The 16,811-nt window shown below is 43.9% G+C and overlaps 1 protein-coding gene across 1 annotated transcript in view; it reads right to left on the reverse strand.

Moving 5' to 3' along the window:
* The window catches only part of slc6a8 (solute carrier family 6 member 8), a 29,868-nt gene extending 14,689 nt beyond the window's left edge, over positions 1-15,179 (reverse strand). The window contains exons 1-7 of the mRNA XM_012815687.3: positions 14,035-15,179; positions 6,251-6,382; positions 5,329-5,593; positions 4,539-4,671; positions 1,832-1,966; positions 1,361-1,464; positions 413-537 (exon numbers count right to left, since the gene is read on the reverse strand). Coding sequence (XP_012671141.1) covers positions 413-537; positions 1,361-1,464; positions 1,832-1,966; positions 4,539-4,671; positions 5,329-5,593; positions 6,251-6,382; positions 14,035-14,338 — 1,198 coding nt within the window. The 5' untranslated portion in view covers positions 14,339-15,179. The remainder of the gene's footprint in view (positions 1-412; positions 538-1,360; positions 1,465-1,831; positions 1,967-4,538; positions 4,672-5,328; positions 5,594-6,250; positions 6,383-14,034) is intronic.
* Positions 15,180-16,811: the final 1,632 nt, after the last annotated feature.

A 16,811-nucleotide genomic window follows, 5' to 3' on the forward strand; every position in this document is an offset into this window, starting at 1 on the left:
TCTTTGCAATATCATATTTCTAACATCTTTGTTTCAAAAAAGAAATATCATGAATAATAAACAGCTCAACACAGGCATGAACTTGAATTAGACGTCAGTTATCTGAACTGGAAAGAACTGGATATAGAGCTAAATTATTCATCAGATACACTCAAAAACATCCTTGTGGCACAAGAAAAATGGCAGCTGCTATTTTGAAATGATTCAGAACATTCAAAAAACTATTGACTCACATGACAAGAAAACATTTCCTTTAAGTAACAAAGCAGCAACGTTGAGCATGCGAGCAACATTTGTTACAGTTACAGCATACATTACATGTGCTAACAATATATCTGCTCCAAACTATTCTAACACAGTGCTGACATAAAATGCTTTTGTTAAAAGTGCGAAAGCGAACAGGAAGCTTTACCTGATTCAGCCACTTTAGAGATGTCCACTCCTTGTTCAGAGGCCATGAAGCCCAGAATGGAGAAAACCACAAAGCCGGCAAAGAAGCTGGTGCCGCTGTTTATCAAGGCCAGTACAAACGCATCCCTGTGTACACGGACAGATGAAAGGGGCATTTGCTATCATTTAGGGTTCACAACAACGTGATGTTATGGCTGTGAATTTAGCTGGACATTTAGTAAGAATTGAGTTTGTTTTTTAAACATTTTTCTGTTTATCCAACACTGTGACATTATCTTATCATAACAATATATAATGTGGTAACTTCATGTCAAGTCTAGATATAGGCTAATGTTTTCTTGTTCCATATAAAATTGCCTGGCTATGGCCTATCTGACTATGCCTTCAGCTATGGCTAAAATCTAGACAATGGCAACATGTCATCATAGATTCCTAAACATGTCAAGATTGCTTTAATCCTGACCCTTTCTCTTTTTCTCTTCCTTCACACCTAATTTGGGTATGATAGATGCTTTTTTTTTTCAATACTGCCACCTTGTGTACAGGAATGCAGTTATGTGCTACTTGCTTTGAATAGAGAGATTTGCATGGGTTTAGAGTCACAGTTTTGATTATGTCACCCCAGTTACGTTATGTTAGTTGTACACTGTAGTACACTGTAGTCTAACAATACCTAAAAACCAACGATCAGAAAACCAATCTGTTTGCTGTCACTATGTGTAAAACACAAGGTAGTAGTCATTTGAATTAGGCTTTGTATTCGTTTCAACTATTTGTTGACAATTGTATAGAGGACAGCGGTAAAATCTGACTAATTTGATTAAACCATTCACCAAAACTATCAAATGACACATATGGCCATATGTATCCCAGCCATCTTGACAAAACAATGACAGCCAGGACAACCAAACTGCTATATTTATGATTCCAACTCCAGTGACTTACTTACTGATAGCAATCGTTGTTGAATCTGTTGTAGCTGCCAAGAGCTGTGAGAGCCCCCAGACCGATGGCATAAGAGAAAAAGATCTGTGTGCCGGCATCAATCCAGACCTAGCCAATCCAAGACAGAGAAGCAATCAGCTGAGAAGGTTTCTCTCAAATCGTAACCTCAAGTCACGCAGAAATTGACCATCTAAAAGAGCTTCAATCCAGTGGACTCAACACAACAGATACAAATAACATTTCCTTCTGGATGAGCAGCAGATAAATCTATTCTAGACGCACTAAATGAGAAACACTGAACTACAGGCATCATTGTATTGTTATTTCTCCCAACACACATAATGAATATAACAATACTTGTATTTCCCTAAGGGAATAGTTATGGTAATGATATTTTAATGTCTCTCAATTAGGCAGCAGTGTTATGCTTTAGTCGAGCGTTTGACATGTTTCTAATTGAACTTAATAGTCTTACCTGAGCCTCCCACAGTTTAGACCAGTTAGGCTTAAGGTAGTACATGATCCCATCATAGGCCCCAGGCAGAGTCACCCCTCGCACCAGCAGGATAATCAGCACGATGTACGGGAACGTGGCAGTGAAATACACGATCTGAGGGAGAAGACGGAGAGGGAGTAAGAGACAAACTCAACATACACACTAACATACTCCAACTCAACATACACACTAACATACTCACACTCAACATACACACTAACATACTCAAACACTTCAATGTTGGCAACATTTACTCAATGAACAGCCAGTATGTGACTATCAAAATATTTATGCTCATTGAATTGACTCACTCACAATCACAACCAAACTTCAAAAACATTAAAATCATTAAAATCTGAGTTTTAACTCCTTATAGCATTCATTTCACCTCAAATATTCAATTCAGGTCAATTCAATTGTATCTATATAGCGCCAAAACAATACAATTGTCTCAATATGACACAACTCAATCCAGAGAGCAAACGTTGTAAAAGTGTCTGTGACTCACTGTTTATTAATGTTTTGTTGGCTTGCTAATGGACACCATTCAGGTCATATGACTGTAGAGGATTAATTCTTCACTAGATGCTATCGCCACACTTCGACACAGTTAAAGATAAGACTAAGTGGACGAGTTTATCTACTCCCCGGCACCCTTCAAACAAAGTAAACCTTGAACTGTACCTTTTCAGATGTACCTTTACTACCTGACTTACCCAATCTTTACTGGCCCTGCTTTTAGAGCAAATACTTTAGCAGTGTCCCAGTCCCTTTGTTCTCAATACACATCTGAAACTAGGCCTGTCCTGTGCCAAGACCTCCTTCATGGAAAAACACAGAACCTAATATCAATACTATTCACAGACTTCACTTTGTGCTTGCAGTCAGGAGTCGTCTCGTTTTGGGTTGTGGCAGAGGCTGCCGTACCCTTGAGAGAGGATATTTGGCATCTGAGACAGAGCGGACTCCTCAAAAGAGCCCCAGAAAGTGGATCACTGTCCCATCTACCTCAGACTCAATCTCCTTCGGATGGCTTGGTGTTCTGCCATACCATTCTAGAATAGTAAAACAATGGGGCAGTTGCGGTGGAACTCTGAGAAATCAGGCGGCATGGGATCTAAATGCACAGTGACATTGACTCAACAACACAGACACAGGAGAGTCAGAACAATGAATCAATGGAAATGAGATTATCTCTGTCTCGGCTCCACATTCTACAAGAGGAGAGAGAATGGGGCCAAGCTGGGAGAGAGAGAAAGAGAAGGAGAGGGAAAGAGAGGAAGGGAAAAGGTCCAGCTGACTTTGAAACAGACCCCCCTCACTGGCTGCGTATTTCACTTGTGTAAATGCCGCCCTAAAAAGAAAATAAATCTCTATGGGATATAAAAGTGGAACTGTCCGTCTGCAAACAGCGATGACCTTAAAGGCATTTGGATATATGTCCAAATTAATGCTTTAGATTTTTACCGAAAGAGCATTCAAGGAGGGTTACACTACAAGGACATTGCTGCCAAACATTGTAAGACAAAATAATCCATTATATCCTGATGTATTGCAGAAGCTCCATACTAGGCTTAAAGTATGTGCTAATATACTATTAGACTGTATGCTAGTGGGTAGATACTGAATATGTGGTAATTTGAAAGAAAATTACTCATCATTCCAGATTTATGAAGTATCTGTTGTCTGACTGCATTATATACTCTGTGGGGAGAATGTGTGCCAGTAAATGGAAGACAACACTCATAGTCAAACTAATCTCATCAAGGAAAGTCAATACTCCCTAGTGTGCGCCCATGGCATCCATGACTGTGACAAAGGTCTGAATGAGCAGGATGGCAGCGCTGAGATAAGTGGAGTCATTTTTTGCAATGGGTTTCACGTGACCCCGCCTACGGAGCCCATAAGATGGCTTAGGCCATCTGCACGGGAGCCCGGTCACGTCTCACTGCAGACAATCCATCCCAGCCCACCAATCACGGGCCGGCACTGTGACAGGGCACTTTGTAATATTTCATAGCCACACCCCCCCCCCCCCCCCCCCCCCCCCCGCCTCCCCTCTCTCTCTCTGCAAATTGGCACGTTGCCATGGCTACCCACTGCCTCAACTGTTGTATTGAACCAAGCAACAGTGAGTGAGGGTGGAGCTATGTGAATCAAGGTTAGAAAAAATGTAATAAAAGAAAACACACAGACACATCCGTTGTTACACTGCGTTTTCATTCACTCATTAGAGACGAATGAGAGGCAGAGAAATAGAGAGAGACCTATTAAGGTGAATATGTCAGTCGTGATTTGTGATTATTTGCAAAACCCTTTTTTGTATTTGAGTTTGATTTGAGTAATCTTATACTATTGTTTAAAGAAAACTGAACAGAAAATATGATTATTCTAAATTTGTTGCAAATTCCTGGCCTTACTTCGCCGATCGCTGTTACATAAGAGTGAATGAAGCCAAAAAGGCAGCTACTGAAGATCCTCAGGCTCTGCTTGTACCTGTGATCATACCTAAGACACAGATCATCAGCTTTTCTCTGCTAAAGTCCATTGGTGTGTGTGTGTGTGTGTGTGTGTGTGTGTGTGTGTGTGTGTGTGTGTGTGTGTTGGAAGAGGGTAGGAGAGCGAGGAAAAAGACGCAGGTGTGTGAGTAAGTGTGCGTGCGGTGGGGTCCGGCGGTGGTGTTTACCTTTCCTGTTGACTTCACCCCCTTCCACACACAGAAGTACACCATGATCCACACGGCCAGCAGACACAGCATCAGCTCCCAGTTGAATTCGCCGGGATGGTCCAGCCCCTCAGAGATGTTCAGTACCTTGTTCCTTAGGAGGCACACAGGAGAGAGAGAGAGAGAGAGAGAGAGAGATTAGACCTAGGACCTGTGACCATAGACAGGCCTTCATTCATCCCAGAACAATCCCCTCATTCAGGCCTTCTGTGACAAAAGAAGCAGGAGGTTCTTTCGGAACCATAGAACGCTACTTTCTGACCTCTCCACTGCTGTAATCTGATGAGGCTTACACCGTTAGGTTATGTGTCATAAGGACAGTGCTGGTGCCCTTGCTCTCTATGTGTTAGCTGTGTGGATGGATATGGCTACGACCTTCACAGAGGCATATTGGTATCTAAAAGCCAGTCCCCCAGGAGCCGGAGAGTAAATGCTTTGCTCTGCACATTACTCAGGACCACATGACCAGACATAAGTAGATGACCTTCAAACCATTCCATCGCAATGAAATACCAAATCAGAGCTAACAAGCAACAAGGAAAAAAACAAACTCTGACATAAAGGGACTTCTAAGGTAATTCATGAACTTATACGTTCATGAATTTATACGCATACATTCAAACATTTTACATTCGGTACAGATATTCCTGTTACACTATAAAAAGCAAGGTCTTGACAACAATAACAAAAGATGTCAATAAGACAAACCCTACAGCCCTGGTTCAACATGGAAGACAAAAGACACACTCACTCCCAGAACTCGATGATGGGAGAACGTCCTTCTGCTAACTCCGCGCATGTCATGTTGCCGAAGGTGGCGTTGCCGATGGTTCCGTTAACGCATTCGTCGTGGCGGAAGATCTCGATGCAGCTGTCCGTGTTCCACTCGTTGTCGCAGGTGGCCCAGGGCAGGGTGCCGCTGAAGGACTTGATGAAGTAGTAGAAGCCCCACGCCAGAACCATGATGTAGTAGGTGTTGCAGAAGAAGACGATCACCATTGACGCATAGCCCAGTCCTTAGGGACAAGTAAAGACAAAATAATCCATTATATCCTGTAGTATTGCAGAAGCTCCGTACTAGGCTTAAAGTATGTGCCAATATACTGTTAGACTGTATGCTAGTGGGTAGATACTGGTTAGAAAAGGTTTGCGGGATGCATACTAAATTATTCTTGGCAACGTCTTGATAGTAAGATGTTGGCACTGGGGTTTGAAATAAATGTAACTGTTCTGTTCGGTTGGAGCATATTTCTTCTCTGAGCATGAAAAGAATGGAGGTGCAAAACTGCCTTAAAATGAAAGCTATTTATAGCAAAACAGCCTTTATGCAAACTTCTACAGATGTCGAATCCTCCATAGCTCCTTATGTGCAAGTTATGGAAACAGGAGATAGCTGATTGTACATAACTGTTAGTAGTTATAGACAACATAATGGCTCGATGCAAGTATATTCTGATGTAAGTACCAAACTAATCAAGTGTACAATTTCCAATAGAGCTTAAATTGTGGGATCTGTGGGCATTAAAAAGGTGTTTTGGAATATGCATCTGTTTACTTTGAAGAGACAGAGAGAGAGAGAGAGAGAGAGACAGAGAGAGAGAGAGACAGAGAAAGAGACAGAGAGAGAGAGAGAGAGAGAGAGAGAGAGAGAGAGAGAGAGATGGAGCGGATACCTTTGAACAACGGTGCAATGTTCCAAACGTTGATACTTCCAGCCTTCATGAACTGACCCAGAGCAATCTCCAGGAAGAAGATGGGAATACCGCCCAAGAATATGAACAGCCCATATGGGATGAGGAACACTCCTGAGGGATAGACAGGTAGACACATTTAAACACACAAGGGTGAGACAGAGAGGGAGAGACAGATATCTCACCCAGACATGTTGCTCCTGATGCTTCACATTTAATAGCATTTTTACCATTCTCTACTCTAGGCTTGAGAGGTGTAGACAAATGATCTAGAATGATGAGGTAATGTGCTTTAGCATTCCGCTAATTGGGGCTGAGTATGCGTGAGATAGGGAGAGGGAGAGAAAGAGGGAGGGACAGAGAGAGGGACAAGTCCCCTGTCACAGGCTAGCCCCTAGAAACCCCCCCTGGACTGGCACCAATCACCCGGACAATCTCCCTGTAATGCTGTTTGCTGCATTAGCCAGCGTCCTACAAGCTGTGCTGTGAACACATGGCAAACCCGTCATCCGCAATGAGGCCTCAGCCCCTGCATTTGACTGACAGCTCCAGCAGCCCACAGGCTTCGGTGAGGGGGCAGGGCCTAGAGCGTAGGTGGCCAGTGAGAGGAGGCGGGGGCAGGGTCATTGGCTGTGTTAGCTGCAAGACTCCTAATGCAGATTATCCATTGAACAATGCACCACACTGAATGAAGGTCTAGATGACGTCACCCCTCCACCACCGACACCCTCCTCCCCAATACTAAGCCCCCCCCACCCCCATCTCCTCCTGAGCCCATAGGCCAGCTCATGGGCTGACAGTGAGAGCAAGTGAGAGAATGCTGAGAGGCGGTTATTCAAAGCGCCACTCGTTGCATAACATCGGGCTCCGCATGCTCACGGGAACAGCCAAAGGCTCCCTGGCGGAATTAAAAATGGATGCTTGGAGGCGAGAGGCGACCCCCTCTTTTGTTTATGGAATGCGATCGAATGGGCGACAGTGGAATGAGCTCAGGGACATAATCACTGCGTTCCTCCACCCAGGTAGAGGGGGCAATGGGCATATCGAGAGCATTAGCGCATGGCTGTATATTAATCCAATACGACGAAACTGTACTGTGACAAAGGAGATTGCAGCCCCCTTGGGAAAAAAAATAGTTCAACTCGAGGAACCCGAACTGGGTGTATGAATAGCTCTGCCTGAACTCCTTTTCACAGTGCATAAGCTACTGTTCGGAGTGAGGGGACCATGTCTGGAATAGAAGCCTTTTGATAAACTCCGCACAAAAGGAGCGGAGAGGGGGGGGGGAGAACTGTATACAATGTGTTCCACAGATCCTATTCTGCGTTACAGAAACAAATGCTATGCCACGACTAGCAGCATTACAACACTTCGACCTCTGCATTTGCTGCGCGACCGACTATAAAATATGTAGTCGTGGGCTTTAAGAGGGGCGAGAAGAGATAGAGGCTGATTTGCAAACAAAGAGCACACTATGGAATTGGCTGCTGGATGATGAATGAGCGTGTGACTGTCAGCTCACATACTGAGGGGCGGAAATGAGACGCACTGTCGGCACGCCGGTGACTCACAGACACACACACACACACATGCTGTCGCACAGACGGTAAACACACTGCGCAGGACAATGTGACTTTAGTCTGAGGAGGGGAGGGGTAAAAGCATATCAGTGGAGGTGAGGTGCCAGACCTGATTTTAAACCCGTGATGCTGCGATTAACAGCGATGGCCGGGGGAGCCCATCCCGCCTCTTAAACTTGGGTGCACACCAGTCTCTCTCTCCACAACTAATCCACAACACCCAGCACCTCCCCGCTAATGGTGTCTTCCACTGCGGAAGACACGTGGCACTTGCACTCAGAAGACAACAAATCCATATTTCAGAGGCCATCTCCGAATAAGGACGCTACAGACTTAGTAACACTGGATCAGACTACGACTGGGCTTTTGTTGAATGCTGAATTTTTTTTCTCATCTCCCTTTTACTTTTGAGTAATTAGCTCAGCAATTATCGGTGGTGCTGCATTAGCACTGAGCCGCTCAGGAAAAGTCGGCCCATTCAGGCACGCTGTAGTAGAGTGCACTAAGCCTTCTATTCTCGACGGGCTAAGTAACTGTCTAGAGCTCTTCTGGCCTTTGGGGGAGAGATGGGTGTGAGTGCTGAATCCCTTGTTCTCACTGCCGGACAGAGGCTGCAACCAGCTAGTGCACACCTGAGCTCCTTTAGACCTGCTGCATCATCCTCTCAGGCAATCACGAGGCCTACCTTTTTTTTTACCGCTTCGCTATTAAGAGGTGGGGGGGGGGGGTCAAGGCGACAGAGAGGGAAACGACAAAGCCTTGCTGACTGTCATTAGACATTTTGGTGTTGAGATGATGCTATAAATATCACTCCTCTCCCTTCTCCTCCACACTGCCAACACATGGAACCACACCACCCACCCAGTCAACACATACAATCATCTCCAGAGGAAGGGGATTGGTTAGCATTTTACTATTAGCAGCTTGGTGGGAATACATCTCTGGCTCAGAGACTGCTGAAACAGCTAATGATCTCTCTGCTTTTACCCCCTTCGTCACAGATGTAAATAAACATACATTTTTGAGATTAAGATATTGGCCATATCCTTGAATCACCTCACATGTGTGCATATATAATTCCCCCCTAGCCTGCAAATATCAAACTAATTTTAAACATCTTATGATGGATTAAGTCAACCCAATTACCCATTCCCTGGTTATTTTAGTGTTATTCAGATCAGTGGGTTCAGTTCACGGGATGAGATTACCAAACCATGCCGTCAACACACTTCAATACTGTGAAGTGACAGCCACCTTGAAGGTTTAAGGCATACAGTGGCCAAGCTGTTGGGGGTACTAGTAAGCTCCAGAACCTCGCTCCCCAGGCTGACGGAGCAGCAACGGACCAACAGAGTATCCATCTCTCTGGATGATGAGATTAACAAGAGCCTCCCCGCACTTATAGACTCTCCTCAAACAGACCGTCAACTTCATATCCGTGGCAAACATCAATAAAAGCGAGGGCAAAGATCAGTGCTGAGGCCACGTAAGCCATACAATAGCAGTGACCTTAGCCACAGGCGTGCAAAAAAAATTATGACTGCGACCGCCACGTGAGGTGGTGCCCTTCCAACAGTATATATGCCCTACTTTTTCCATACCAAATGGTCTCTATTATGTTGAGGGATGAGAGTAAAACACTCTTTCCTCTCTTAGTGGAGGTGGTGTGGCCAGAGACCCGATGAGCAGTTCCAGGGCCTCATATTGGGTTTGCACCATTCCCTGCCTGAACCCTAAAGCACCCTGAGTCCCAGTCAGAAAAAAAGGGGGATTAAAAGATTAACAGACACTCTTCTTAATCGCTCGTCCACGTGGGGTGAAGAGCTGATGTCAGTTAGGGCAGAGAGCCAAATAAAGCGTGCTTACACACTACAACCTCGCACTGGACTCACTTCTCACGCCGCTACCCCGCGAGAGCCAAAGCATGTCCGCTTCACTCATGCACATCACAGGACAGGGGGCCACCATGGCGATTAGTCCTTGAAGTTGTTCGGTGTTACGGCCACAGCAATGCCAGAAACCCTGCAATTTAACTTTGAGGTAATGTCATTACAACACATGAGTCTGGCCATAGACTCATAATCCAATCAAAGACCCAAATAAAATAAATCAGCACTCAAATGACATGGCATGTGAATGACTCTAATCCCAATTCTCCCAATAACTGAACAGATTCCACTGGATTGTAAGTATGAAAGGGCAAAGCCATTTTTACAGACAACAACGGGACGGTGGGGGGTGGGGAATCAGCTTTTGATTGGATATGCATTATAATCCCAGATGGCATAACTGAGGGATGACATCGCTGTTTGACTCGCATGAGGCCATGCCGACGCGCACAGCAGCACGGGCGCACAGTGCAACGAGTGCACGCAAGCGGACCTCCATGGGCTGCAGCCAAGGACAGGCAGAGGGCTCACTGCAGACCCTATAAATCTCCTGGCTGGCGGATGCTAAGTGCTAACGCTACCTGCTGCTTTTCAGGAGGCACGCACGATGAAGCTAGCATCCACCAACAGTTAAACCCCTGCCTGTCTCTCTCTCTCTCACACACACACAGACACACACACAAACGCAAAAACACTCCCTTTTTCACTCCATCGAGAGAGACCAAAAAAAATCCGCAATGTCACAGCATGCCACACAACTTATCAACTTCTCAACAGAATGCAGCATCCCTCGTGGAACTGGCTTCCGACAGACCGAGAGAAGGTCATTCGGTTCCTTTTTTTTACAGATGTGACAATCTGTCTTTTAAAAATGTCTTTTATACTGACTGTTGATACAGATAACCCTATTTGGTGACAAATGTTTCAGCAAAAGGACATTGATAAGACAGATAAACTGATACTGTGGAGTCCCCTCACTTGTTTTCTAGAATGACCCTGTGAGTGGGATATAATCATACGCATCAGTGTCACTGTCAGTTTAATGCAATGTAAATGCCGAACAGAAATAACTGGACAAATTGTGACAAATTAGATTCAGAAGTGTAACAACCAAGGACTTGAGATTTTGCATCAGTGATGTCTGAGACAAGACCCGAATTTCTGACGTACGCATTTCCTGGGTTTCACCGTGTTTTTTCATGCAGTGCCAAAATGAAATGGAAACTACAGTGCACACTGTTTATGTCAGCACTTATGACAGCAAAGAGGAGCTAAGAAGTGTTGTAGTTTCACTGTGATTAGCCTACCTCAAAATTGTCTTAATGGCGAAACTGAAGTAAATGAGTTTCTCCATTTACCATCATATCAAGATGTAACATGAAAATAGTCCATCTACAGCAAACCTGCACGTCAAACAAGACGAAACTGTACGTCAGCTCCGCCCTCAAAAGCAACACTATAGTTGTATTCCACAGATCATGATTCTACCTGTGTAGACACCACTTGATTGCAGTTTTGTCTCACCACTCGATTTCATGATCGTCATTTCTGAGCATCTCCTAGTGTGTGCGAAACATGGTAGTGTGAGAGAGGGGGACACCAACGTGCCAATTAAAAGGCATCCTACTGTAGTGCATGGAAGCGGCATCCCAGGAATTATTAATGAGATGGAATATAAAATGCACGAGCTCATATGAAAGGCATTCAGAAAAAGGCAAACTGCTGACTAATCTGCGATTTTTCAAATGCTCGTACATATCACCAAACTGTTGACTTAATTGCCTTCATTTCTTTTACTTTTAATGAAAGACAAATGTTTTACAAGTTTCTTCATTCCCGCACAGAACTGCGGCCAGCAGGGCACTTTTTCCGTACTTTGTACAGTAACTTGTTTCTGTGTGAAGAGGACCTTTTCAACTTGGGGCAGCTTAATTTGATTTGGCAAGAGCGTCTTGGTAGCCTCCATGGTATGCACACAATTTGAAAAGGACACACACTGAGTCTGGCAACCTGAACGGCAAAAACATCATCGTGTTACCTTAGAGCTCTCAGCTAGGGGCAAAGTAAGTATTTGGAGAGGAGAACTGAGACAAGGGAAGAGACATCACCATCCACTCATCAACCCTCTAGCCTTTCTCTTGCTGGCAGGTCTGGCCTGAATTAAACATTGTTTTTGCAGAATTGATGCTCCCCCTGGACACTTCCCACCAGCAGGTCCCCGCTGCCCTCTTCAATGGGTCAGTCTTTACAATCACCGAGAATAAATGGATTTTATCCAAACAGTCTCTTGTTAAAATAGATACCCTCTCTCTCTCTCTCACACACACACACCCACACACACATAAAGACGACAGAAACATAAAATCAGTAACACCGATTATCGACTAACAAGTGCACCCCTGCTGCTGAATTTGATAAGTTAAATTACATTTAAAACAGTGCTCTGGGGGACTGTAACTGCACATATACTATTACATCTATTTGAACTGAATGATAACTGACACCACAGAGTGAAGACAGAGGAGGTTCCACTGTTTATGTGGTGTTATCTTTGTTTGGATGAATGATGGATGGCACCTAATGGAAAAGCCTTGTTACTGTAAAGAATCAAATCATAAAGAAACACATTAGATGCAGATGTGTAATTGTGTCCGTTTCAACTACAGTACACGTAGATACCTATAGAAGGTTATCTATGAAACAAACTATGCTATACTATGAGGCTCCAGGTAGCCTTAAAATGGATTCAGATGTAAATACAAATATTAATAGATTATCAGTAATTATATTGTTTGCTACTTGTAAGGAGGTCTAGTATCAGCCTCATATTTCTAAATATCATATTTTTAAATTAAGTACCCTTCACAAAATAGATTTAACAGACATGAACTGACTGTATTTGTCGAATGTTATAGGACATACTGCTGAGGAATGTTTTGCATTTAGCTATTCCAAAAAATCTACAGGTTCTGCATTTTTCTTTTTCTTTAGGAGGCACCAGCACTGAACATTCCTCATGAAATATTTGTTTTCAATAATGTCAATCAAGTCCACAATTAACTTTCTTGTCGAACCTCAAAGTCAGAGGAGCACTCGAGAGTGGATGAGCAGGAGCTCAACCGTCATGCTGAAACCTTATCTTGTCTTATATAAGTGAGTCCTTGATTGAAGAGAGCATGCGAGAGATAGCCTACTTCAGTGCCTCCACAAGACCAAAAAGTCATCATGTCTTTCTTGCTGATGCTCTTACTTCTGTGAAGACCTCCCTGGCGATGTGTGTAGTTGTGTGACTATGAACAGAGGGATTTGTACATAAGAGACTGCTATTTGATTGCGGATACCTCCAAGTTAATCGTAGTTGGATCAAACGAGATGAATTCAATTAAAGGTGTACATCATGACGGCGATCACTGGCCTTTTTACAGGGCTCTTATGTAAATCAATTGATTAGCTTAAGTAAACTCTGGACACAGTCCAACTGGGGATTCGCTGGGGACATGTCGAGAGAGACATTCTTCATTCAGAAAAGAAACACAACAAAGCACTCTCTGTCGGGTCCTGCATGTGTGACTCAGAGACAGCCCTTGGATGCTGCATTCAAATTATACTGATTCTCAGGAAAAAGATGACTGTTTACACTATTTTTCATTAAACTATGTGGAAAGACCAATGGCCACTTCAAAGAACCTATGCATAGTGTGCAGTGACAAGGTAAACCTGTATCTTTTGAATTTTGGTTCTCTAATTTATCAAGGTCTGTTGTCGATTCTGATTTCACAGAAATGTAGAGTTACATGTTTTAACATAGTATTTCACACCAGGCAAGTGTATCCCACAATGGCGCAAAACACTAAGGTCACCCCACGCAATAAATCAACATTCTCATCGCACAGTATACCGAGGAGAAACAGAAACGTAATCGTGACTACCCCCTCCACCTCCGGTAGACACGCCCCCCAACCCAAAGCGCTGGAAAAACCCCAAGATTTGCCATCAATAAGCAGACGTGATGTCGCGGTAATGACGTGCTGACGTTGTTCTCCATCTTGCAGAGGTACCCCACTGTAGCACGCATTGGGCATAGACATTTAAAACGCCCGATGCTCTAGCTAGTGCGTAGAATGAATGAAACGTCAGCTGACGTCCCACCTTCTCTGGTGCGTTATATCAGGAGTCACGGTACATCGGCATGACTGAACAAGGCCATGACTGAACTGTATGATAGGATGTGACATATGGTGTACTGTGTGATGGGAGTAATACATCACAGAATTTCTGCTTGTATCAAACAACTCACCTCCTCCGTTTTTGTAGCAGAGGTAAGGAAAACGCCAAACGTTTCCCAGCCCTACTGCAAACCCCACGCAGGACATTATGAAATCCATCTGTCTGGTCCAAGTCTCTCTTTCTTGGTATCCCACTTTGACCGCCGCGGACACCGTTCCAGGTGGAGCCCCAGCACCGGCCGCGCCGGCGCCTCCAATAATGGTTCCATTTACGCCTTGATGTCCATTTCCATTAGGGATGAGGTGACCCTTCCTCTCTTCCCCTAGGACCACGTTCACATCACAGCAGTCATTGTTAAAAGAAGATTTCTCCATTCCAATTATACACTTGTAAACAAAACGCCCTCAACGTCCAGACAACACTGAGAAGTAGGGAATAAGTGAGAATATCACCCTATTTATTAATAGGATCTGGTCCTTTCAGGTCCCTGAAAGGGATGCAAGTCAGTAGGTAGAATTTATTTTTCAGTAATCGTTTCGCAGTGTCAAATGCTCAACGATGAGCAGGCAGTCAGATTTGTTGGCGAAATTGGCAACTGGGATGTTGGTAAGGTTGGTAAAATTCCGTTATAAAATAAGATAAAACGAACTAGAAAACGCTCATGAATGAAAAAACACTGAATTAAACAGCACCCTCAAAAACAATCCACGAAACACTTAAATGTGAGTCTGAAGAATCGCATGGGAACGTATCTCTCAAAGAGGAGACGAGTGTCGAGACGAAAAACTTGAGCGAACCTTGCGCGCACTATGAATGTAATGCAATTACACTCGTAGATTTTGTATTGAAATTTCGTGCCTAGACCATCTTCCTTTCTGCGTTCCTTCACTGCGAAATGAGTGCGCCGCGTCTGAGCGTCTGTAGATACCTCTTGCTGCCTTCTCTGCGTGCTGTCTGACTGAATGCAGAGCGCTCGGAGCTTTAACAGGGTAGATGTCGCCAAAGACGTCACTTGGATTTCACCCCTCCCCCGTTCAGCTTAAGGATACAGCGACTCACTCAGTTTATCGTGGCTATGGTCAACCTTGGGTGCGTTTCTGGAAGGCGTCGTTGTCTAACCACCGGCGCTATCTCGGTCGTTACAATCGTCGTTCAGCGATTCTGTAAAGAGTAGTTCCAACGATCAATCGCAAACATGGTGGCCAAGTTGGGTGGTTGCAACAACTGCTCGAGACCAGTCGTTAGAAGCGTCATATGGATACAACCACTAAGTCAGAATTTCATTCAAGTGAAGCATTAACATAATTGTTAACAATTACAAACAGCGTTTCTGTGAGAAATAACATGACAGATGTACTGAATGGGAACACCAGGATTTTAATTATTTACTTTGAGAACAAGTAGGCCAATACACTGTTACTGGATCTTCTTTTAAAGACTAAACTAAACTAAATGACTGAACTGTGATGAAACGCATCAATGCTGGTGTTTATATTGACAAAATCCAGCCTTCTATTGGTTGGAAATGGCTCAACACGCCCTCTACTGTTTGAAATCATTCTGAATCTTGCAAGGTTGATGCTGATATAAGCCAACCGTTGAGTACATATCTATGTCAAGATATTCATAGACTCAGTCTATTAAATATAAGGTTAGTTGACGTAACCATGGTTGTCTGATCACATGAGTGAGATATCTCACCATGGGAACGCTCCTGGCATTACTGACCACGGAAGCACCAATTACACTGTGTCTGTCTGTAGACAGACCAATCGCAGCCCAGGGGTGGGAGCCCTACACCCCCCTTTATATGGCTGTGTGCAACCTTCCTACCTCTTTCGCCAGCATGCTTTTCCCGTGCACAAATGCTGGAAGGGAAGTGTGGTGACCTTTCACTGCAGTTTGGATGTCTGGGTTATATGTCACAGACATGACAGAAATGTAAATATACAATTTTTAACCATTTTAGCAATTGCAGGAAAGGGGAAAGTGGAGGTTAACGTATAACGGAACATTAGGTGAAGGGCTATAATTTTCCTTTTTCAGCTCATTCTCTCTCGCTTGCTCTGAACACAGGGTAATACAAGTCACGTGACTGATTTCTAGTTACGACTGGTCAACTTTCTGGTCTTCACTTTTCAGACCACTCATCAACGATAGCTGATACCAAACGAATTGTGTATTAATGGCCATAATCAAAGGCAAACTCAATGCAGAAAAATAGGGCCGGCAGTATCAGTGTTGCAGCAGAAACGTTGCTGGTGGGAACATGCGCAACTGAGCCACATCAGTTTCACCATGTAGCCACCACACACATGCAATGCAGGCGGTGTGCAAGAAGCGTTATGTTGCCATGCCGACAGGTGAAAACTGAGCTTTCTGAAAAATGATGATGACATGGCTCCCCCTTCATCCAAACACCTTTCATTTTCTGTGAAGGCTGAGCTCTGCCCTCTAAAGCCTCCACCACGTCCTCAGTGGCAATGAATAGAAAATCTATTTTTGACTGTCAGACACATCATGGTTGTCAGCCAATTTGTTCTATTTCTACGAGGAGGATGTAATCAATTAAACACATCAGTGGCCAAAGCCTTTTCTGGTTTTGTCTGAGATAAAGTGGTGCTAAATGCAACAACTTTAAGCAGGCTAAGTTCACTTCATTGGGGAAATTCTGTTCACCCAAACCATGTTTTGCTGATGTTGAAAAATAAACTTTTTAAAGGGTTCATCTCAGAATCAGAATCAGAATCAGGTTTTATTGGCCAAGTAAGTTTGCACAAACAAGGAATTTGACTTGGTGAAGTAAAGTGGCTCTCAATGTGCTTACACAAAATATACATTACAACA

The sequence above is a fragment of the Clupea harengus genome, chromosome 4 (assembly GCF_900700415.2).
Source record: "Clupea harengus chromosome 4, Ch_v2.0.2, whole genome shotgun sequence".
NCBI classification, from domain to species: domain Eukaryota; kingdom Metazoa; phylum Chordata; class Actinopteri; order Clupeiformes; family Clupeidae; genus Clupea; species Clupea harengus.